This window comes from Myxocyprinus asiaticus, chromosome 32, assembly GCF_019703515.2.
Source record: "Myxocyprinus asiaticus isolate MX2 ecotype Aquarium Trade chromosome 32, UBuf_Myxa_2, whole genome shotgun sequence".
Classification (NCBI taxonomy): Eukaryota; Metazoa; Chordata; class Actinopteri; order Cypriniformes; family Catostomidae; genus Myxocyprinus; species Myxocyprinus asiaticus.
Genome location: NC_059375.1, coordinates 28451004 through 28474538, shown reverse-complemented (window position 1 = coordinate 28474538; position 23535 = coordinate 28451004). Strand labels below are relative to the sequence as shown.

At 38.0% G+C, this 23535-nt stretch overlaps 1 protein-coding gene across 1 annotated transcript in view; it reads left to right on the top strand.

Moving 5' to 3' along the window:
- Positions 1 to 23535, top strand: part of LOC127422931 (unconventional myosin-Id) — a 108701-nt gene that overhangs the window by 80249 nt on the left and 4917 nt on the right. The window contains exon 21 of the mRNA XM_051666793.1: positions 6314 to 6468. Within this exon, the coding sequence (XP_051522753.1) occupies positions 6314 to 6468 (155 nt within the window). The remainder of the gene's footprint in view (positions 1 to 6313; positions 6469 to 23535) is intronic.

Below are 23535 nucleotides of genomic sequence, written 5' to 3'. Positions count from 1 at the left end.
GCTGTATCAGAGCAAGATACACTTGATCAATAAAACTTCTGTATTATCTGAAATATCTGTGGGAAACATCCTCGTGCTCCACCTCCCCCTTTCTTTACACTCCCACACACGTGAACACACATACATTATACGCATTACGCACACACTTACTCACAAGCGAAAAAACAAAGCCATCATGTCAGCGCACTCCTGCATCTCAGTGGGTTTGATATCAGTTGTTAAGGATTACATCAGAAATATGGTGACACTCGTTGCTGCTGAGAAGTGCTTAAACTTACATCTTGGCAATTTTGAAGCTATGTTACTTCTGATGAGAGCAGCAACAAATAAAGGTAATCCCACAGGTGATCACTCTCAGTTTCAGAGCTTCTCTCTTTCAATCCCTCAAAAACAAACTCACACACAAACTCTTTCACACACACACACACACAAATGCACTGCCTTATTACTCCAGGAAGTGCTCCAGGAAAGCAGCGCAAGCCTCGCTATCCTCTGTTGCTAGTTCTAAAGTGACGTTTTCGAACTAGCAACGAAGGCTTGAGCTGTATCAAAGCAAGATGCTGAATCCATGGTGGAAGAAAGTAGTTCCACTCACAGGAGCGTTTTAGGGATGAAAACCAGAAAGTGTCTTGAGATAAAACCCTGAACGATGTCTCAAGGTGTGGTATCCATGGTATTAGCGGAATAATTTACTCCGGCCCATTGAATTATTGAAAAATAATTCACACTCTGTAATTCAATAATTCAATGGTCCATCTTCAGTTATTCCTTACACACATGCACACACACACACACACACACACACACATATATATATACACTATATTGCCAAAAGTATTCGCTGATCTGCCTTTAGACGCATATGAACTTAAGTGACATCCCATTCTTAATCCATAGGGTTTAATATGACGTCGGCCCACCCTTTGCAGCTATAACAGCTTCAACTCTTCTGGGAAGGCTTTCCACAAGGTTTAGGAGTGTGTTTATGGGAATTTTTGACCATTCTTCCAGAAGCGCATTTGTGAGGTCAGACACTGATGTTGAACGAGAAGGCCTGGCTCGCAGTCTTCGCTCTAATTCATCCCAAAGGTGCTCTATCGGGTTGAGGTCAGGACTCTGTGCAGGCCAGTCAAGTTCTTCCACACCAAACTCGCTCATCCATGTCTTTATGGACCTTGCTTTGTGCACTGGTGCGCAGTCATGTTGGAACAGGAAGGGGCCATCCCCAAACTGTTCCCACAAAGTTGGGAGCATGGAATTGTCCAAAATCTCTTGGTATGCTGAAGCATTCAGAGTTCCTTTCACTGGAACTAAGGGGCCAAGCCCAGTTCCTGAAAAACAACCCCACACCATAATCCCCCCTCCACCAAACTTCACAGTTGGCACAATGCAGTCAGACAAGTACCGTTCTCCTGGCAACAGCCAAACCCAGACTCGTCCATCAGATTGCCAGATGGAGAAGCGTGATTTGTCACTCCAGAGAACGCGTCTCCACTGCTCTAGAGTCCAGTGGCGGCGTGCTTTACACCACTGCATCCGACGCTTTGCATTGCACTTGGTGATGTATGGCTTGGATGCAGCTGCTCGGCCATGGAAACCCATTCCATGAAGCTCTCTACGCACTGTTCTTGAGCTAATCTGAAGGTCACATGAACTTTGGAGGTCTGTAGCGATTGACTCTGCAGAAAGTTGGCGACCTCTGCGCACTATGCGTCTCAGCATACGCTGACCCCGCTCTGTCATTTTACGTGGCCTACCACTTCGTGGCTGAGTTGCTGTCATTCCCAATCACTTCCACTTTGTTATAATACCACTGACAGTTGACTGTGGAATATTTAGTAGCGAGGAAATTTCACGACTAGACTTGTTTCACAGGTGGCATCCTATCACAGTACCATGCTGGAATTCACTGAGCTCCTGAGAGCGGCCCATTCTTTCACAAATGTTTGTAGAAGCAGTCTGCATGCCTAGGTGCTTCATTTTATACACCTGTGGCCATGGAAGTGATTGGAACACCTGAATTCAATTATTTGGATGGGTGAGTGAATACTTTTGGCAATATAGTGTGTATATATATATATATATATATATATATATATATATATATATATATATATATATATATATACACAGTATGTATATATATATATATACTGTATATATGTGTATATACTGTATATTAGAGCTGTCAGTCAATTATATATGTCGATTAATCCAATTTATCACAATTATTATTAATTATTAATAATAATTAATATTTTATTTAAAAGGCCCCCGAATAAATATGTCTATATATAATAATAATTATCAAAATAATTATAAATATATAAAATGTATAATAAATATAATACTTTAGAGAATTCAAAGACATTTCATTATTGTGGCAGACAAGTGAAGCATTGATTAGACAATATAAAAAATTACTTTCTATACATTGTTTGTATTATTTCCATATCATTGAACATAAGCCTATCACTGGCCTACAGTCAACAGCAATCCATTTTGCAAGTGAGTTCATCAGTCTGTCAGAGGTAGACTTAAGAGCTCACAGGATGCATTCTTGCATTATTTTCATTGGTTGATGTAAAAATGCATCAGATGGAGTGTCTCACTGTGGTTGTGTCTCGTTTACTTTTACAATTAGAAGAAGCCTAAGAAGCCTTTATTTTGTCACACATTATACATTTGCATATATACAGTGAAATTCTTTTTTTTTTTTTCACATATCCCAGTTGTATCAATTAGTCATTTATCAGATGCAGTATCCAAAGCGACTCTAGCCATAAATGCTGTGTAAGGCAAGTTAAATGTAGAAATTTTAAAACACGCGTCTCGAGGCCCCTGCATTCTGTCTCTGAACAGCTGTCGGTTTGTTACCTTTAACAGTATCGCCTATGGCTTGTAAAAAATCTGTATCGGTCAACTACAACTCAATATATTTTTCATAGTTATGCTCTGCTCTAAAATGTTTCTTTGGACAGAAAATGCTCTCTATAAGTGTAATTTCTATCAAATTGCATTTTAAAATCCTTATTCATTAATCATGAACACCTGGAAAAAGAATGGAAAAGTTAATTCATTAAAAAGTGTGGGAACCCTTGAGTAGATTAGAATATCAGGACCTGTTGTAATCTGTCATGAGTGCTGCCTTTGACTGCACATATTTGTCTTTTGTTACTGTTCTTTAAATATTTACTTATATGTGAGAAACTACTCATATCCGGCACATGTCCTGTGTCCCATCGTGACTGTATCATCATTTGGTCTTCATTTGGTCACACCAGCTGTCGCCCTCCTGCAAGGTTGCATCTTTTCTGAGTCCATCACCAAGCCAGATCATATACATGCTAGAGATGGTTCTCTTGTTTCCCATTCAGTAAAGCTTCATCTCAATTTAGAAAGACAAGGAAAATGGCAGTGACTGTGTGGTGGAGAGTTCTTGGTTTCTTTAATCTATTCAGATAGTGATTTTTGCCCAGGGATGCTGTTCCACAGGGGAGTTAGTACACTCAATCACCCCCTGGCTGTTTTCCACCATAGCCTGGGATGTGATCATTGAACCTTGGCCCCGCTTTTGGGTAAAAAGGGTGGATAGGAGAGAGAGAGAAAGAGGATGAAAAACAAAGAGACTTAAACTTTAGGGAAACAAAAATGCATCACATACATATTTTTTGAATAATTTTCAATTGCTGATTTCTTTGTATTTTTAAAGGAACAGTTCACCCCCAAAAATCAAATTATTTACTCTCCTCCATGTTGTTCCAACCCCATACATTCTTTCTTCCATGAAAGACAAAAGGACATCTTAGGTAGAATGAGTTTCTGTTTTCCATATAACAGACTTTGAAGCTGATGTATACTTAGATATTTTTTAATATACAGGTGCATCTCAATAAATTAGAATGTCGTGGAAAAGTTCATTTATTTCAGTAATTCAACTCAAATTGTGAAACTCGTGTATTAAATAAATTCAATGCACACAGACTGAAGTAGTTTAAGTCTTTGGTTCTTTTAATTGTGATGATTTTGGCTCACATTTAACAAAAACCCACCAATTCACTATCTCAAAAAATTAGAATACATCATAAGACCAATAAAAAAAAACATTTTTAGTGAATTGTTGGCCTTCTGGAAAGTATGTTCATTTACTGTATATGTACTCAATACCTGGTAGGGGCTCCTTTTGCTTTAATTACTGCCTCAATTCAGCGTGGCATGGAGGTGATCAGTTTGTGGCACTGCTGAGGTGGTATGGAAGCCCAGGTTTCTTTGACAGTGGCCTTCAGCTCATCTGCATTTTTTGGTCTCTTGTTTCTCATTTTCCTCTTGACAATACCCCATAGATTCTCTATGGGGTTCAGGTCTGGTGAGTTTGCTGGCCAGTCAAGCACACCAACACCATGGTCATTTAACCAACTTTTGGTGCTTTTGGCAGTGTGGGCAGGTGCCAAATCCTGCTGGAAAATGAAATCAGCATCTTTAAAAAGCTGGTCAGCAGAAGGAAGCATGAAGTGCTCCAAAATTTCTTGGTAAACGGGTGCAGTGACTTTTCAAAAAACACAATGGACCAACACCAGCAGATGACATTGCACCCCAAATCATCACAGACTGTGGAAACTTAACACTGGACTTCAAGCAACTTGGGCTATGAGCTTCTCCACCCTTCCTCCAGACTCTAGGACCTTGGTTTCCAAATGAAATACGAAACTTGCTCTCATCTGAAAAGAGGACTTTGGAACACTGGGCAACAGTCCAGTTCTTCTTCTCCTTAGCCCAGGTAAGACGCCTCTGACGTTGTCTGTGGTTCAGGAGTGGCTTAACAAGAGGAATACTGTAGCCAAATTCCTTGACATGTCTGTATGTGGTGGCTCTTGATGCCTTGACCCCAGCCTCAGTCCATTCCTTGTGAAGTTCACCCAAATTCTTGAATCGATTTTGCTTGACAATCAAAAGGCTGCGGTTCTCTCGGTTGGTTGTGCATCTTTTTCTTCCACACTTTTTCCTTCCACTCAACTTTCTGTTAACATGCTTGGATACAGCACTCTGTGAACAGCCAGCTTCTTTGGCAATGAATGTTTGTGGCTTACCCTCCTTGTGAAGGGTGTCAATGATTGTCTTCTGGACAACTGTCAGATCAGCAGTCTTCCCCATGATTGTGTAGCCTAGTGAACCAAACTGAGAGACCATTTTGAAGGCTCAGGAAACCTTTGCAGGTGTTTTGAGTTGATTAGCTGATTGGCATGTCACCATATTCTAATTTTTTGAGATAGTGAATTGGTGGGTTTTTGTTAAATGTGAGCCAAAATCATCACAATTAAAAGAACCAAAGACTTAAACTACTTCAGTCTGTGTGCACTGAATTTATTTAATACACAAGTTTCACAATTTGAGTTGAATTACTGAAATAAATGAACTTTTCCACGACATTCTAATTTATTGAGATGCACCTGTAATTAATAGTATGATTTATACTATCAAGCTCCAAAAAGGACAAAAACAACTTTAGTGCTGAATTCCAAGTCTTGTGATACTATACAATAGCTTTGTGTGAGAAAAAAAAGATGAAAATTTAAGTCGTTATTCACTGATAATCTTCCACTCTGCCCAGCTCTCAAATTTAATTTGCAGTTGCATTTTCAAACTTTCCATGTCACAGTTGGTGACACATGAAACAACATTTTGCCTAACATCTCATTTTGTGTTTCATACAAGAAAGAAAGAATGGAATGGAAAGGAGTTTTATTTTGTCATCATTTTCTCACCCTCATGATGTTTCATTGAAAATAATGATGGTGATAAAATTATGACATCTTTTCCATTTTAGGGTGAATTACACCTTTAAGAGCATGAGGATTGCAGGGTTGCTATTAAATTCACAGTGCGTTCTAACACCTGGTTCATCAAGTTCCCAAAGAACAGGTCATCACATTCATACACTGTAAAATAAAAAAATTACCACACTCCTACATGGCAAAACAATAATTACACAAGGGGTTGCTTAAACAAAGGGGAAGTTATTAGCAACCTCATATTTAATTATTGTTTTGAAGGTAATCTAAGTATATTTTTGAATTACGTATGTCCGTATTACATTGTTTAGTGTAAAACACAGTAGATTATGACTTTTTCCCAGACCTTGATGTACCAACAGATGTGTAATGTTTCCCCCAAATGCACCTTCAGAACTCAGTGCCCGTTATCGCCGATTCAGGATACTGAGAATTAAATTATGCTGGGCTCATTAGTGCATGCTGATCTGCTTCATCTGTGTGAGTGCTGTTTTAACTTGCATCACCCTTTCTTCCTGTCCCAGGTGACCGGAGTGAGCGTTTCCCCTGGGAAAGACCAGCTGGTTGTCTTCCACACAAAAGACAACCGGGACCTAATCGTGTGCCTGCAGGGTATGGTGCCAGCAGGGGATAGCCGCATCGGAGAGCTGGTGGGGACTCTGCTCAGCCACTTCAAAAGGTGACACCAACAGGGGGCACTCCTGAGAGTGATTTGGGGGAGATAGTATGACTCTGGGGACAGGGCCAGGGCGCATAAGGCTATGAGTGCCAACAGTATAATTCACCCATGCTTTTCAGTTTGTACTGCTAGTTCAGGGTGTTCAAGGACAAGCAGCTTAGCCCTCTCAGCCTGGCACCCCCTATGGGTTTTTATGAAGCAGGGGAAAAAGCATGTACAGGATGCACATATCCCTAAGAATCACTTTAAAGGGTTCACTGAAAAATTAAAATTCTGTCATCATTTGGGAGAATAACTCAGAATGCCCCAGTGGAGTTAAAGTATGTTCAGCTTTGTGTTTGCATGTTATGATGGCTAATACTGAAGGGAAGAAACTAAAACTGATCAGTCCTTGTTTAACAATCAGAACAATACAGGAGATGGACTTTAAAGGTAATCCGGGGACGTGTAAAATCTGTAGTGTGTGTATTTTTTTGTTTTTACATATGCACTGAGATTAAAGGGAAATCTAAGAGATATAAACTGAGGGCAATCTGAAAGTGTGTGTCTGTGGGTGTTTTAGCAAAATGATGTTGAGCCAGACTGTCTGGGCAGATTATGATTTAAAAACACACACCATCATTTAAGTCACTTACTGCGCCCTGGAAACACAGCATTTTTATTTTTATTTTTTGTCGGCCAGCAGTTTTAAAAATCATGCAGTGAGGCTACAACCTTTAAAAACATGCTCAGTAATTCAGTAAACTAACTATCAATTTAAAGGTGCACATTTTTGGTTTATGTTGGACTGGCTGATATGGAAAGTCATCTTTCAGTAGTTTACACTTACCAGTTCTATTGCAGAAATGTGCTATTAGCAGTCAGCCATTTAGCATTTATACAGTGAACAAAAGTGTCCAATAATAGGGGAGGGATAAACAAGATAAAATGAGTAGTATTCAGCTGGTCATGTGATCTCAACATGTCGGCCCTCATGAGGTAACTCTGCTCCATGTCAAATAAAACACCTTTTATAAGACTTCTTTTTGAATAGAGTCTCATGTGAGTGTACATCATTTTAAACATTTTTCAAAAGTAACCTTTTTAATGAGGAAAACATTTCTGATTGCACCTTTATTACTGCATTTAGCCATTCAAACAACACTTCTATTGTCCACTTCTGATTTAGTCTCTATATTCAAGGGAATTGATCTGGTTTAACTGATATTGAGCTGCCTTACACAGATGCTTGAGTGCTTTTTCTGTAAGCAAAGCTCCTGTATTCCCTCCAGCAGAGTATTTTCTCAGATAACACCTTGCTAACGTTTCGTTGCTAATGACCTGCAACCGTAAGCTCTCCCTGGATCCATCCATCAGAGTGATCCATTCGGTGAACAAAAGGCCAGGCTGTAAGGCTGCTCTGTTCTGCTGCGTCCAATCCCTGTAGATGTGTACTTAACCTTTATCTCTCCTCTGCTGTCCTCCACGGCTACCTGAGCACTAGCCACTGCAGAGATGCTGCTCCTTCCATTCTCAGTTCACTTCCTACTGTCTTTTTAACAGTGACATCCAAGGAACTGCATGTACTGTACAGCAGCTTTTGAGAGTTAGTCAGACAATAATCCTAGTCTGTTTAAATCAATTTAAATTATACTGAAACTTATCACATTATGCACAAAAAGGATGTTAAATTCAGGGGATGTTAAATGCATTACAATCTCTCGGCACATTTTGCTGAGTTTGACACTGAACTCGTTTGACTTTTCTGCCAGAGTGGCTTTACTGGAAAACTGCAGACATAACCGGTTCTCTTGTGCTATGAATAGAATAGAAGAACAACCCATTAATTGAAAATCAGTCAGACTGGCAAATCTGTGCCATATGTGAGGAAGATTGTAACCCTCTTATCTGCTATAACGCCAAAGAGTGCTGTCTCCGAACTATCTGATAACTGATTTTGCTGTACATTTAAAGAGAGGATTATATTCCTCTCTGTGCCCTGACTTTCTTCCTCAATTTTGTCATTTTTTTTATATTTATATGGGGTTTTGTATTTATCCACATTATTCTTTAGTGAACCTAAGGAAGATCAGACATAAAAGCATAAAATAAAATTATCAGTTGAATCAATGATCAATTAAGAATTTAATTCAAATCAGTAGGTTGGAATAGAAAAGGAATAGGTTGCCCAAAAATGGCTATATAATGAAAGTGAATAGTGGCTCTAGGCTGTCAAGATCCATAAAGGCCAAAAACACCATAGACCATAGTAAAAGCAGTTAATGTGACTAGAAGTCTTCTGAAGCCATGCAATAAATTTATGCAATGAATAGATAAAAAATTAAGTCATTACTCACTCTTGAATCAAATCAAATCATTTATCAACTCCATCAATAACATCAAACCACTGGTTATTGCGTGTAAGAACCAATGATGTTTATTGTTTGGTTGGTATTTTGCATGACTCACGTATTAAATGCAAAAAGCCCCATGTTCAAGTCCCAATTTAACATACAGTACTGTGCCAAAGTCTTAGGCACATAGATGTTTCACAAAAACTTTTGTCTAAAGATGATCATTTTATATCTTCAGCTTTAGTGTGTCAATATGAAATATACATTTTAGACTCCTAAAAATTCCTTATGCAAATAGCATAGAATAGAATAGAAGAACATGGAACCCTGCAACAGATGGTATGGCCTCTACAGAGCCCCCCACTGAACATCAGATCAGAAGAGACAGAAGCAATTGGCTCTAGCAGGTAAGGATAAATTTGTTCATGACAGAGGTAGGAGGGGCGGTAGAAAGGGAAGTGCAGCACACAGATCTGCTCTGAAAAAGTTAAATGCAATTCATCCAAGTGAGGGATAGGCTGAATTTAGAGCAGGGGCAATCCCTTGAAACTGGCATGAATGAATGATAGAGTAGTGGATCTGCACATCTGATTGCAGTGACACTGTCCCGTGCCACTCCACAGAACACTGCCTGTGTCAGCCACTGCATCACTCTTAATATTTCTTTCTTTCTCATTTTCTTTACCCTTCCCTCATCCTCCTTTACATTGCTCACTTCTTTCTCTTTCTCTGTATTTGTCTTCCCAGAGATGAGATGTAGGAGATGAAATATTTAAGGCTGTGTGGCTGCAGCTCTATATTTAACTAGACTCTCCATCATTGAAATGCACAGCACACATGAAGCACTGCGCCTCTTTCTATCGGATTTCTCCAGCGCTCTTTCATCACACCTGCCTTTAAGCATTATTCAAAGAGTTCCAAACTAGAGTCACACAGCTACACACCCACACATATTCTGGCAGACATGTACACACACACACACACACACACACACATCTCTGTGTGGATCTTTTTTAAGCTGTCAGTCATTCTGTCACAGTTATCAAGAAGCATTTTACTAATGCACTGAATAACAAGTATGTTGACCAGGGTCAAGGATTAGTTGGTAAAATAGGATATTTAGAGTCTTGACAGTTTGTTGCAACAAGAAAATTCCTTAGTCTGCATTATTTCCTGCGTAACTCTTTCAAAAGAGGAAAGTCTACTGTGAGAATGCCAGTGGATCCACCTCTGTTTGTGTAATCTGTATAAATTGGGCTTGAAACAACGGTTTTCTGTGTCAGCTCAGCTTGTGTCTCAACTTAATGAGAATCCTTGACTCTATTGATCACCCTGGCTTGAACTAAATGGCCCTGTAAAATTAAAAGAACGCATTCTCTACAGAAATTCATTCAAGTCTGTCTCCTTTTAACAGTTTTCTGAGGAAAGTGAGCAGGAATTAAAGGTGTCTTTTGGTCTCAAATCGCTTTTCAAAGCTCTTGGGAGAGTAACCAAGATTATGTCTATGTGAGTGTCGTTTCTAAACCTCTGACATCATTATACAATTAGGGATTAGGGGTTCAAAGACTTGTGCCTCAGGCTGTCAGAAAGCAAGTGGGGGGCTTTGGCACCTCCCTGTCACCTTAATAATGTATTGACATGCAGATTGAAGGTCATTAGGCCACTGAAAAACTGATTGACAATAATCAGTTATTGATATGAAATTATCCTTCAGGTTCAGTGTTCATTACTAAAAATCCTTATCACTCTTTTATCGTCTCTCTTTATTTCTCTTCTTTTACTTTAACTCAGCAAAATCACATACCATTACTCTTCATTGATCCCGGTTTATTCTTTGATCACTTTTCTGCACGCCTTTTACCCAGAGTGCCTCAGAATGAGCCCCATGCCCTCACTAACAAAACTGGGCCAGCGTCCAATCTGATTCTGCACTACAAACTGTTGTTAATGTGCAGTACTGCGAAGTAGGGCTGACAATGAGTGAGTGAGTGAGTGAGTGTGGTTTATGAGGGCATTTATAGTGTCCCCATAATTCAAATCGCTTAAAAAACATACTAAATTATTATTATTATTATTTATTTATTTTTTTTTTTTTTGAAAATGTAAAAATGCAGAAAGTTTTTTGTGAGGGTTAAGTTTAGGGTTAGGGGATAGAATCTATAGTTCGTACAGTATAAAAATCATTATGTCTATGGAGAGTCCTCATAAGGATAGCCGCACCAACATGTGTGTGTGTGTATTGTGTGTATTGTGTGTGTGTGTGTGTGTACATGTTTATACTACATTGTTGGGACCAAATGTCCCCACAAGAATAGTAAAACCTGAGATCACCTACCTTGTGGGACCCAGCCAGCAGTCCGCACGAGGGAAATGGCTTATTAAACATAGTAAACGATGTTTTTTTGAAAATTTAAAAATTCAAAAAGTTTTCTGTGAGGGTTAGGTTTAGGGGTAGGGTTAGGGGATAGAATCTATAGTTCGTACAGTATAAAAATCATTATGTCTATGGAGAGTCCTCATAATGATAGCTGCACCAACGTGTGTGTGTGTGTGTGTGTGTGTGTGTGTGTGTGTGTGTGTGTGTGTGTGTGTGTGTGTGTGTGTGTGTGTGTGTGAAAAAGAGAAAGAGAGAGTTTACAGTGATTTCCACAGTGGTCCAGTAATAGTCGCGATGAAGACCTGAATGCTAGGATTGATGGGACAGGGCTCATGGTGGTTCTGGCCCTGAGCTGAGAACTGAAATATGATCCAGCAAACTATGCTTCGACTGTTCATAACCTGCCCACAAACAAACATAGTGCATCTGTCCTTGTTTTCAAGTCTTACTTCTAGTTTTGAGCACTTATTTTAGAATCCAAAGTAATGTTATTTAGTGTCTTTATGCCGTCACAAGCTGGCTATATAAATATGAGCTATATAATTAAGTAATCAATTCAAATGTGATTTTTGTTAAAAAAAAAAAACAATTTCAGACAGACAGGGAAAATAAAATACCTAAAGTAGCATGAGAAATAATGAAAAGGGTGTCAGTTAACTGAAGCAGTCAGCTGAACGGCTTCACGTCACATCCACATGGATTCGTTGATTACAATGGGAGCAATTTTGTTTCTTGTTTCTTTTTAAATCATCTTTGTTTTGTTTTGCTTTGCTTTGATTTGATTTGTTTTTAAATCATTACAATCTTGCTCATGTTTTTCTTCAAATTCAATAGCAAAATTCTCTATAAACCTGTATTTTCAGTATACAAAACACCCAAAATGACATACCAAATATAGATTTTTTGTCTTTCCAGACAATAATTCATGCATCAGTACTATTCGTTCTTTATTAATCATGAATTTGAAAGTTTCAGAGCAGAGGCTTATAAGTGAATTTTCTTCATTTCCTCCATTGATGAGATCTAATTTCTGTTTCCTTAGACACTTGATAACTTGAGTGTGTTATAGCATTAGTGTAATGGGAGGCAGGCATGATTCAGCATAGAGCCAGGAAAGGATGCTACTCTGTGCTTAATGTGCTGTATTATAAATGCACAGAATAATGGGTACCTTTCACAGGCCTCATTAGACTGTTTGCCAGCGACTGTGTGCTGTGATGCTGGCCACAATCATTATGTTCTTCAGCAAGGTCATCCTTCATACTGAACTTATTTCAAGATACTGTATATTCTCTAAAAACAAGTCTGTATATCTTACGCAATTTTGCTGCTCAAGTAAATGCATAGTTTTAAGGATGTTTAGATATTATTATGACAAAAATACTGATTAAGACAATGATTTTTGCAGTACTTCCCTTATTCTCTCTTTCTTACTCCGCCATTTCTCTTCTGAGCCTTCACTACCTCTTTTTACCATTCCTTCTCTATCTGTCTCTCTCTTCCACCCTATTTCTCACCTCACCTCACTCTCGGTGCTACAGATGCAGTTTCCATAGCAACTAGACGATCCATGCCTATCTGATATTTAGTCCATTAGTTGGCCTGCTGGTTTAGAATACTATTGAGTGAAAGAGAGAGAGCGAGATGCTTCTCTAAATAGCTTCCATTTGCCTGCCTTGTCAAGGTAAAGGCTGCTCTGAATTGCCTATTACTGAAATACAGCCGCGGCCCGTGCATTTTAAGTCCAGGCCTTCAGTGTGATTCATGCCATTAAGAAAACGCAGTTTCACAATGAATAAGACCTATCATACATTATGTCATAGCCAACTAATAATACCAATTAACATTTTAAAAACACGTCCACGCACGAAAGCCAGAACCAAGGAGGTCTAATACCAAGAAAAGCTCTCTAATAATATTTGCGATTTAAATTTTGCTTGCAATAAATGTTGTTTTGTAAGGTTACATGGTTACTTTTCAAAACTTGATCAGACACTGAATTCTCAAGCAGACTAATTTACACTTAGAAAACTCCTGATGTTGCTATAACAATGCAAAAAGCACTTACCAATTTGCTTGAAGTGAAAATCAGTCCTCCTTTCCTGTTTAATTAATCAGTCGCATGATCATGCAGAACATCTCAGGTTTTTAAATCCATAAGGATCTCTTTCTCAACGGCAATAACAGCAGTGACAGCCGACTCATCAGCAAGATCTTGCGGCCTTCACTTTCAAATTACATACATCACTTAAAGCGTGATTGCATCACTCAAGGCCAGCTAGAAGGCCTGGACTGGGACATATCCTAAAGACCACACCCACCAAGAACAAATAAATAAATCTGATTGGCTGATGAATCTGACAATCTATCTTTAGATGCCTATTTACTGCAGTGTTGAAGGATTCTGTGGAAATTCTGAAGACCTGAGGGGTGGAGCTTAGACTCACACGCTGCTTCAGCTTCGGGCATGCGATTTGTGAAACAGTTGTCACACTTTGCTTGTAAACATCGAGGAATAAATTCTGATTGGATAAACCTTTGTTTTTAGCTATTCGTTTGTAGATGAATTAGGAGTGGAAAGCGATTGAAAATACATAGGCAAAAAGGTCAATGAGAATGAAAGGATGAAAAAATATTTATTTATTAGGCATGTTACGCCAGCAGAGAAGGCTTTGCTGGCCCTGAGAAATCACCACTGCTGAAATCCTTATGTAAAAAAGTCTCTTACAGTAGCCTGCAGAAGGAAAACTCATTTCACCCCATCTGTCTCTTTCCTCACACACTCTTGTGTCAGTCAAAGAAGGAAAACAATTCTCATCTTTGATGTGCATACATTCATATACACGCAAGGGATGAAAATCAAAAGAGTTCTGGTGATACGATATTATTTTGATGCAAACGAAAAAGTTAGTCTTATACACTTAGCTATTTCAAATTTGCATGGACTTTTTCCGACTATTCACATTTTTGTCTTTGAATGGCGATCAATTTATTATAATTTAACTTAAAATATTGATTGTTGGTGTTAGGATATTAATATAATATTGTGAGGTAAAAAAAAAATCATGTCGAACACATCAACCATGTAAATAGCTATGTCTCTGTTCATTTAGTGTTGTGTTATCTAATGAGCTGGCTGTGTTTCTGTTTAGTCGCCTAGAACTATTGATGAGAAAGGCTTAGCTGAAGAAGAAGGCTTGGGGGATTTATATCGCTGTCAGAGTGTAGGTGTATTGGAATGATTTTGTGTTTGTGTGCGTTTAAGTTTGAGTGACAGAATCTGACCTATTTTCTCTTGTGCTAGCTCTGCATTGCTGCGTCTCTGTGCTCTCTCTCTCTCTCTCTCTCTCTCTCTCTCTCTCTCTCTCTCTCTCTCCCTGCTCCGCCCCCACTGCCCTTGTCTCTTACATTCTTTCACTCACTGCATTCCAACCATCCAGAGATGCAATGATGGTAGGATGCTTCATTGGCTCATGTACAACCCCCATCCCCTCCATCTGTGTGACTCATGGGTACCTGCTCATTTAATGTCTCCACAAATCCAGTTTCTTTACCTGCATCTATTTTCTTCTCCTATCACTAATTAAGCATAAAGCAAAATCAAATGTTTTTATACATTTATGCTTGTGTTGCTATCTCAACCAACACTATCATAAATGGAAGTATAAGCGGTAGTTCTAGCAGGAAGACACCACCCCATCACCACCAGTTTAGGTCCCGTCCTGCCATAGAGGTAAGCTCCTCTCCCCTACCATCATCGCTTTCCCACAGGAGCTGACGGTTTGAGCAATCGAGCGGTTCTATTGAATCTATCTTGGCCTGACTAATACATTACTATTACTATAACAATATACTTTTATACTATACTTTTACCTTTACTGTGAGCATTGCTGTTGCTTTTGCTATCACAGCTACTACTACTTTCACACAGTATAAAGGAGAAACATTGACTTTAACTTACTTGCTCAGCAAGACTGTCATGAGTCTGGTGCTCCACCATGATAGTAGTTGACCTGAAAGAGAAAATTGCCCATAGAAGAAGGCAATTTATGCCAGTGCCAGCTATAACACCCCTTGCATCAATGCTGAGAACTAGGGCTGCACGATTTGGAGGGAAAATGCGATATGCGATACAATAATCCTATAATGATGTCATCAGAGGGCACGGAACATCGGAACCCCCCATCACCCAATTAAACTGAAGTTTATTGGAATAAAAAAGGACCATCTATCCCAGAGATCACAAAAACAGTTGTCTTTTGTTCCAAATTGCATATAGATTGTGTATAATATAATTTTTTTTTTCCTACCATTAGCTATGTAGTGGATATTAAAATTAATCTTCAGTTATTTTTATTTATTTATTTTTTGTCAAAGGTATATGAATATAAAGTTCATTTCACCATATTGTGGTATATCCTTAAAGAATCTGTGTTGTAAAATATTTTATTTTTTGATTACACTGCAATTCATGTTCGAATTAATTTAAAAAAAATAATTATTCAATTTGGGACTTTTATTTTGAAAAGTAATGTCCTGAAGCGATTGGTAGATTCGCTTTCTGCTTTAGTTTAACTTGCTTGTTTTCAGTCCACACTGAACTTGAGACAGAGGAATGATTCAAGGGACAGTCCATTAATTGAAACCCATCCTTTGATATATCGACACAGAACACAGCAGCCAATGAACAGCCAAGTTTAAGTTTGTATACTGGCGTCTGGTTTCATTATTATCTGCACACACAAAGCAGAGTGAAAGCACAAGACAGCGCTTGTTACAGCTACTAGCAGAAATTGTGACATGCTCCATCATTTGAGTCAGCGCCTTTGCACACTGCACACTCACACCAAGTGACAATTCTGCACACAGTCTATTCTCTGCTATCTGTGTCGCCTTGAGTGTTACTGTATTAAAATCATTACATACAGTATGTATATTGCAATATGTACATTTGCAATATTTCAATAAATGTGATATATCGTGGAACCCTACTGAGAATGCACAACCTACTTGCATTGTGTTATGAATTGCACGTTTATGCCTCTCATCCACATAGGAATGTTTTTTTTTTTTTTTTTTTTTACCAAAAACTGATACTTTCAAAAATGTTCTCAGTAATGGCTCCCTTCGTTTTCTCTTTAAATTGGATAACTAGCCATTTCCTGATTAGTTGTACAATGCGCATTTATCTCTATTCTTCAGTCAAAATCATCTCCCTGCTCACTTTCACCCCAGACACCCTTCATCCTCACTCAGCCTCTCTGTTCCTCTCTTTTATACACCCAGTCTCTTCTCTCTTTCCTTACATCTCGCTCTTCTTTTCATTAACCATACTCTTTCAAATTTCAACTTCCCTGACCCTCCTGCAGTGATACTCTGTGCTCTGATGTTCAGACATTGATGAAAGACAGTAAGCAGCTTTATTCGTGCATAAACGTTATCGGATGGGAGTCATAATTTAATCCAGCATCAGCATCTTGCTGAAAATGACACGATGATATAAGCTGTCCTTGCTTCTTGTCACATTCTGTGAATCTGCATTAACCCTATTGGTTACGTCTTATTAGACCTTCATACCATGAAATCATCGCGTCAGTTTTTTAAAAGCGTCTCTCATTAAAGAAAAGCTAAGATGATTTTTATATGAATTTAAGTGACCAGAAATTGAAATCTTTTCTTGGGACTTGTCCTAAAAAATGTAATTAAAACTGTGCAGCTCCCTTGAGAATTCTTTCAGGAAATGATTGTCCCTCCTCTGTAGCCAATAGGGCAGATAACAATGGATGGCAGATATATAAAGTGTGCTGTTTTTTATGGGGCATCTGTCCCATTGTATTACGAGCAATGAAGAACAGATTGTCTAGTGTGAATCAGTCAGTGGTTTTCCCCACCCCTCATAGAGACTGAGAGGTAAATCTGGAAGAAGATCAAAGTATGTGCTCCATACTACAGGCTGCACCCTACAAATCTGCTCAATCCATCAGTTAAAATTCTGTAAATTGCGATTCATATGAAACTGTCTCTCTGAAGCTTGAAATCATGCAGCTATCCTTTAGGAAATATGGGCTGCTTCTGGTTTTGATCTTGTAATTTGTACCTTTAATGCACCATTAAAAAGGATAATTTGCAGTTGTTAATGTAAACAGCTCTGTCTGCCTGATCTGACTGTTTAAATGAAACAAAATAGCTTTCGATGGTTTAGCCAAATATAGTCAGGTTGATACATTTAAATTAGCCCTTTGCTGCCTGAGGTCCACAACAGATCTTTAAATGTGAAGTGTGTAAATAATATTAATATACTTTCTGTTATCTCAACCTAATATGCATAGAACACCATAAGTAAACTATTTGTAGGTTGATTACCCCTAAAAGTGTAAACGCTGTGACCGTTAAGCGCTATAAAAAAAGTATTTGTTTAAGCATCCTTACCAGCCCGACACACCAATATTAGCTCAACTAATAATGTGAGTTTGGGCTGGGACTATCTGTTTTTCCATCCAGTTGCAGATGGGTGTAACGTAGAGACTGTTTTTTTTTTTTTTTTTCTTCTTTTCTGTTTGGTGATGCTAGTTGCACAAAAATTTACACTTTTTACATTAGCCATTTTTAACCTTCAGGGTGTGTGATGTTACATCTAAGCACAGAGGGATGATTGCATTTGACCCTATACATCCTGTTTGTATGTCAATGTGTTTTTTTATTAATGACAACATAAATACGAAATGCCTGACAAAAGTGGCGATGCATCAAGTTCCCATGGAATATCTACTGTGCTTCTTTGTTTTATTGCAGTGGACAGATGTGTAACCCTAAAAATACAGCATTATAATGTATTGGGAATGATGATTTTCTTTTTTTTTTTTTTTCTTTTTTTAAATAAAGATAGGGTTAAATCGTAATATTTTTGACTTGAATGAAGCTAGTTAGTTTAATGTTACCACACAAAGCACAGATTTTAGGTTACCTGACAAAGCATTTTTTTTTTTACAGTGCATGGTTTCCCTGCAGGTCTACCTCCTCAGTTTCTGTCTCTTCCATTGTTCCTCTTTCTCTCCCTCATTTTCACTCACTTGCTCATCCCTCTATCACTTTTCACCTTTCTCTCTCCTTTCCCTCTTTTTTATTCCCTCTCATGCCTGCTGTTCTCAGAGAAGAGCCCCAGCTTTGATCAATATTTCTTCTTACTAAGCCTTTTCTCCCTGTGACTCTAAATGACCTACTTTGTAATCCCATCCTTAACAGCTCTTTTGAAAATTGTGAAAAAGAGTAGAGGCCGAGAAGCCTGCTATCTGATTTATATTAGAAGTTAAAGCCTCTGCTTGTGTTTGATAAATAGTATGTTCTAGACAATCGCCTTTACAGACTGATTTGAGGAAGCTGAATAATTATATTTCCTCCAGTAATCAGTCTACTTGGCTTGTACATAATCAGCGTTGGTGCTTCAGTGAGCGCCATGCTGTTTTTGGCAGATTTTACACATTGAACCAAATGCCATTGAAAACCAAATGTAGCAAAGCCTAATTGTTAATTAATTAATCAGTAGTGTAAAATGTGACTTGTAGAATATATTTTGTTTAGAAAACCCATAGTTTTAACTCTTTAGTTTTAATTCTGATTGAGATAGATGAGCCACGTTCGAAGCTGATGTAAAATGACTGTAAGCACGTTCTATTGTAATGCGGCAAGCTGCTACATTGCTTTGCAACTACAAACAGCCTAGGCTAATGAACTTGGAGTAGGATAATGTTATTTGGTGGAAGAATAATTTATTCCAATCAGTAGTAAAGAGATAATAAAGGGATTCAATTTTCATCCAAAAATTTTAATTCTGTCATTATGTACTCATCCTCATGTCGTCCAACCCCATATTTTTATTATTATTATTTTTGGGGAAGCACAAAAGGATGTATTTTAAGGAATGTCATGTACGCAGATTTACATACAATAGCAGTTGTTAGCAGTGTCAATGGCTGTAAGACTACATGGGAAGCATGGCTTCCTCTATAAATTCATAAGAAATTCGGCAATGACAAGCATAATATTAAGTCAAAGTCAAATCAAGTCAATTTATATACAAATGATCGGTAGCACTTTACAATAAGGTTCCATTTGTTAACATTAGTTAACATGAACCAACAATGAACAATACTTATTCAGAATTTATTTATCTTAGTTAAGATCTTAGATTTTTAAACATGCCTAATTTTGGCATGCCTCATACAATAGATTTACATGCATCCAAGGTCAAAAAACACTTTTATTTGCTCATAATTTAAATTGCAGCATTACCTTTTTTTTCCCCAGTGTCAAAAACGACTCCTTCAATGATCCGTTCTAAAGGATTCATTCTAAACTCCTCCTTTCAGAGAGCCTACTCTGCTCTGATTGGTCAGATGTCCCAGTCTGTTGTGATTGGTCTACCACTTACAGCACATGACGGAAAGGAAATGCCCACTACCATATCCGAGTTTCAGCTCCGTCTGAAAAAATGTCTGTTTTACCTTACCAATTTGAGCCCGAGTTCGACAGTGATACATCGGAAGATCAAACAATCGCAAGCACGATGAGAACAGGACGTTTCTCAATGGTAAGTTTATATGTAGTTTGACAATAACGTGAGTTAGCTGGTTAACAGAGGCTAACAGCTAACAGGGTAACAGCCTGCACTGGCTGTACATGTAAACAGACCAGAGGCGGGTGTTTTGTTACCAAATTACATAGGTTAGTACAGGAAGTAAGTCTGGAATTACTAACGACTCGTTTCAGGTGTTCAGAATCGGTTCTTTCTTTTGGGTGTCAATAACTCCATATTTCGTGCACTTTGATTTTTGAAACTTTGCAGACTTTTTTACATTCACAAACAGCTATATAACACACTACATGAAAGGTAATATTTAAAAAACCATAATAGGTGCTTATTTTAAATCAACAAACATTTTTTAAATCAACATTAGTTAATGCACTATGAAATAACATAAACTAACAATGACGCATAGAGCACTATTGAAACTGTGCTTCAATGGGAGTCTATGGCAGAAACTTACCAATCGATTTCAGCGTAGTAAAGATCGATGTTTATTAGACAAGAAGCTCTGAACACATCATTTTGGGTCCCGCCAGATGCCTTGCTTCTCGGTCAGTCTATTGGAGCTTCATGACACTATTTACATTGGATCTATTGAAAAGCCTGTTGGACATTATGCTTTCAATCAATGTATTTTTGTCCTGCCTAAAAGCCCAGTTTCTCGTTATGATGTTTGGCCGAGCTCTTAAGTGGATGGGACTTCACAACAAATGGTCAATAATGCAAATGGCACTGATTGCCAGTGTATGAAATGTAAAGTGTTTGACGGCTCATACTGTACACGTGTAGTTGCAATCTGATGAATACATTTATTTCAGCCTATTTTTAGCTGTGTATTTTTCTGTTTTTTTAGCTTAGTTAATTCTTTTAGGTAATAAATTTCACTGTTTAAGTAGCAGTTTGATTAGCTTTTAGGAGCAACATTGCAAACACCAAAAACAATAATCTGTGCTTCCCCACTTTTGAAAAGCACCAGCCCCAACTGGTCGTTAGTGACTCACTTTAAAACTGAAAAAGCACCCAAAAGTGTCATATAGGTGTCTTTTATTATGTTGCAGTTTTATCATAGCAATAAGCCACTCAAGGCCATGTGTTAAAGTGATTGTACCACGGGTAAGGGGATTTTAGGCACTTTACTTCACATTGTGTCCCTTTTCTCCGTTACAAGCTACTGTATAGTCGAGACTGGGCTCAGAACTATACTGTGCTCTGTATACTAATCCCTGTATACTGTATAACACAATATATTAATAACACCCTCATAAAGGTGCACACAGCCTGAGGAGGTCAGTGTGTGCATGTGTGCGTGTGTGCATGTGTGTGTGCGTGTCTGTGTGTATGAGAGAGAGAGAGAGAGAGGGAAAGAGAGAGAGAGAGACCTGCACACTTGAGGTGCGTGACAACACCATGTGATAAAGGGAGTGCAGTCTGATCTGGGGTGGGGCGGGATAGAGTAAAGGATGCTGGGATGCTGCCTCTCCTCTCTCAAGTGCACAGCAAGCATTATACTTTTAGCTCTTTCTGGGGATGTGAGGACGGATTAGCCCAAGGGCATATCTGCTATTTTAAGAGGTGAGGTGTGACTATACACAGACATATATTTATTCTTTCTCCCCACACGTTTTTTTCTCCCTATCTTCAACCCACTGAATCTGCTAGACCCAAAATTAATTTGTGGTGCTGATAAATAGAGATGTGTGCACACACAGAGTAGAGTTCAGAAGAGGTTGTTCTTTTACCAGCTTTCTGATCCTCAGTAGCATCTGCTGGTGTGGGAGTAAACAATTAATGCAATGAGGGTTCATACACATGAAGAGGGTCCTGCAAAAAGTATTTGGACACAGTTGCAAATGTCCAAGTACAAAAAAAAAAAATCTTCAGCTTTCAGCTTTCATTTTTACTAACGTATGTTTCAGTCTTATTATATGTGTTATAATGTTATATTGGTATATTCTCAAATGCCTATGTAAATAACTAATAACTTGCTCTCTGGTAAAGTCAATGTGACTTGAGTGGTATTTACCAGTTACTTCTGCATCCCATGAGTGCCTCCTTCCCCCTCCTCCTTAACCCTTAATACTGCTTCTATTCTGGGTAGCAAAGCAGCCTTCAAAGGTGGTGAGTCAGTTGGCATGAAGGGCACAGGCACGGGGAGAGGAGGGCTGGAAAGAATTGATTTTCCAGTGGGCCATGCAGAGCTGTCTGCTCCCTAGCCCTCTGTTAGAGTGTCTGGCACAGAGGGAGGTGCTCAGTGTGGGGAAATCTACTTTTCATGCCCCTGTTGCTAAAATCAAACCTCAGCTACAGTCTTAGCCCCACCTTGAGCAAATCACGGACTAACCTTTCATCATTGTCTCCACTGACAGGAAGTTGATGATCGAGTAAAGCAAATGTATAGGTACTATGCACTGAGGGTTAAAAAGCCATAATAAGGTGACCCATCAGTGCTGCCAACTATTAAAAACTGTATTAAAAAAACTGTACAGACTTTCTGTATGTTTGCAGTAGCTTTTTTATGAATATGGTAACCTTTGGTATTTCATTACTTTTTTTTTTCAAAGCATTAGAGGCACAAATCACATGTTGTTTTGTTCTGATAACTATTAGATATTTTATATTATCTAACATGAAATTAACTTATAACTATCTAGTTTTAAACGCATGTATCCCCCACCTGTTAAATCAGGTTAATTTAGGCTTAATTTGCAACTCTGTTTCCCTTTTTTTATGAAATAATTTCAAAATTACTGTTATTTATTTATAAAATTGTGTCTATTTAATTGTTATGTTTAACTAATGTTTATTGGTTACAAAATCACAAAAATGTTAAACTGTATTTATATTATTATAGTATCCATTTTTTTAAATGTATGAAATAAATAAAAATGCTATTATTTATTTATTACATTTTTACCAATTTAATTTTTATGTGTAACTAATTTATATTGGTATAAAATGACAAAATCACAAAAAAAATTTAAACTGTATTTATATGTCCAAAATGTTTGTAAGAAATTGCAAACCTCATAGTAAATGTATAGAAAATAAATTAACTCATATAATATTTACTTTGAGCTCACGAGGTCAACATTTTCTGAAGGTTAATCTCCTCCTTTCATTGACTAAAATAAAAAAAGAATGTGTCTTTTTAAGAGTGTCAGGCCCCGTTATTTTATATTTAGTACATTTTGTCTATTTAATTATAATATTTACCTAATGTTTATTGGTATAAAATAACAAAATCACACAAATTTTAAACTATATTTAAATTATTATAGTACGAAATTGCACACCTCAAGTAAAATTTATAGAAAATAAATCAGCTCATATAAAATTTAGTTTGACCTCCTGAGGTCAACATTTTCTCAAGGTTAAGCACCTCCTTTCACTGACTAAAAGAAAAAATTACATGTGTTTTTAAGTGTTTCAGGCCCTATTTTGTATCCTGTTAATGAAAAGTGCCTACAGTAAGCATGTGGCTGGTTTTGGTGTCTAAATCCACAGTCTTCCAGACATGTAACTGGGCTTCATTTAGAGGTAAAATGATTGATGCTGGTTCAGACCGTCTGTTGGCTTGCTAGAGCAGCCCTACCACATGATGGGGTTCATTGGGTTGCCATAGAAACGTCTGCCGCAGCAGCCTGCTGGTACAGTAACTTATGGAAACAGAGCTGTTGTGTCTGTGGGCTGGCGACTTTATAATGGTGAGTTTATCATCTGTAGGATTTCCTACCAAAGGCTGCCTTGTGAAGGTCACTCTTCTGAATCAGACT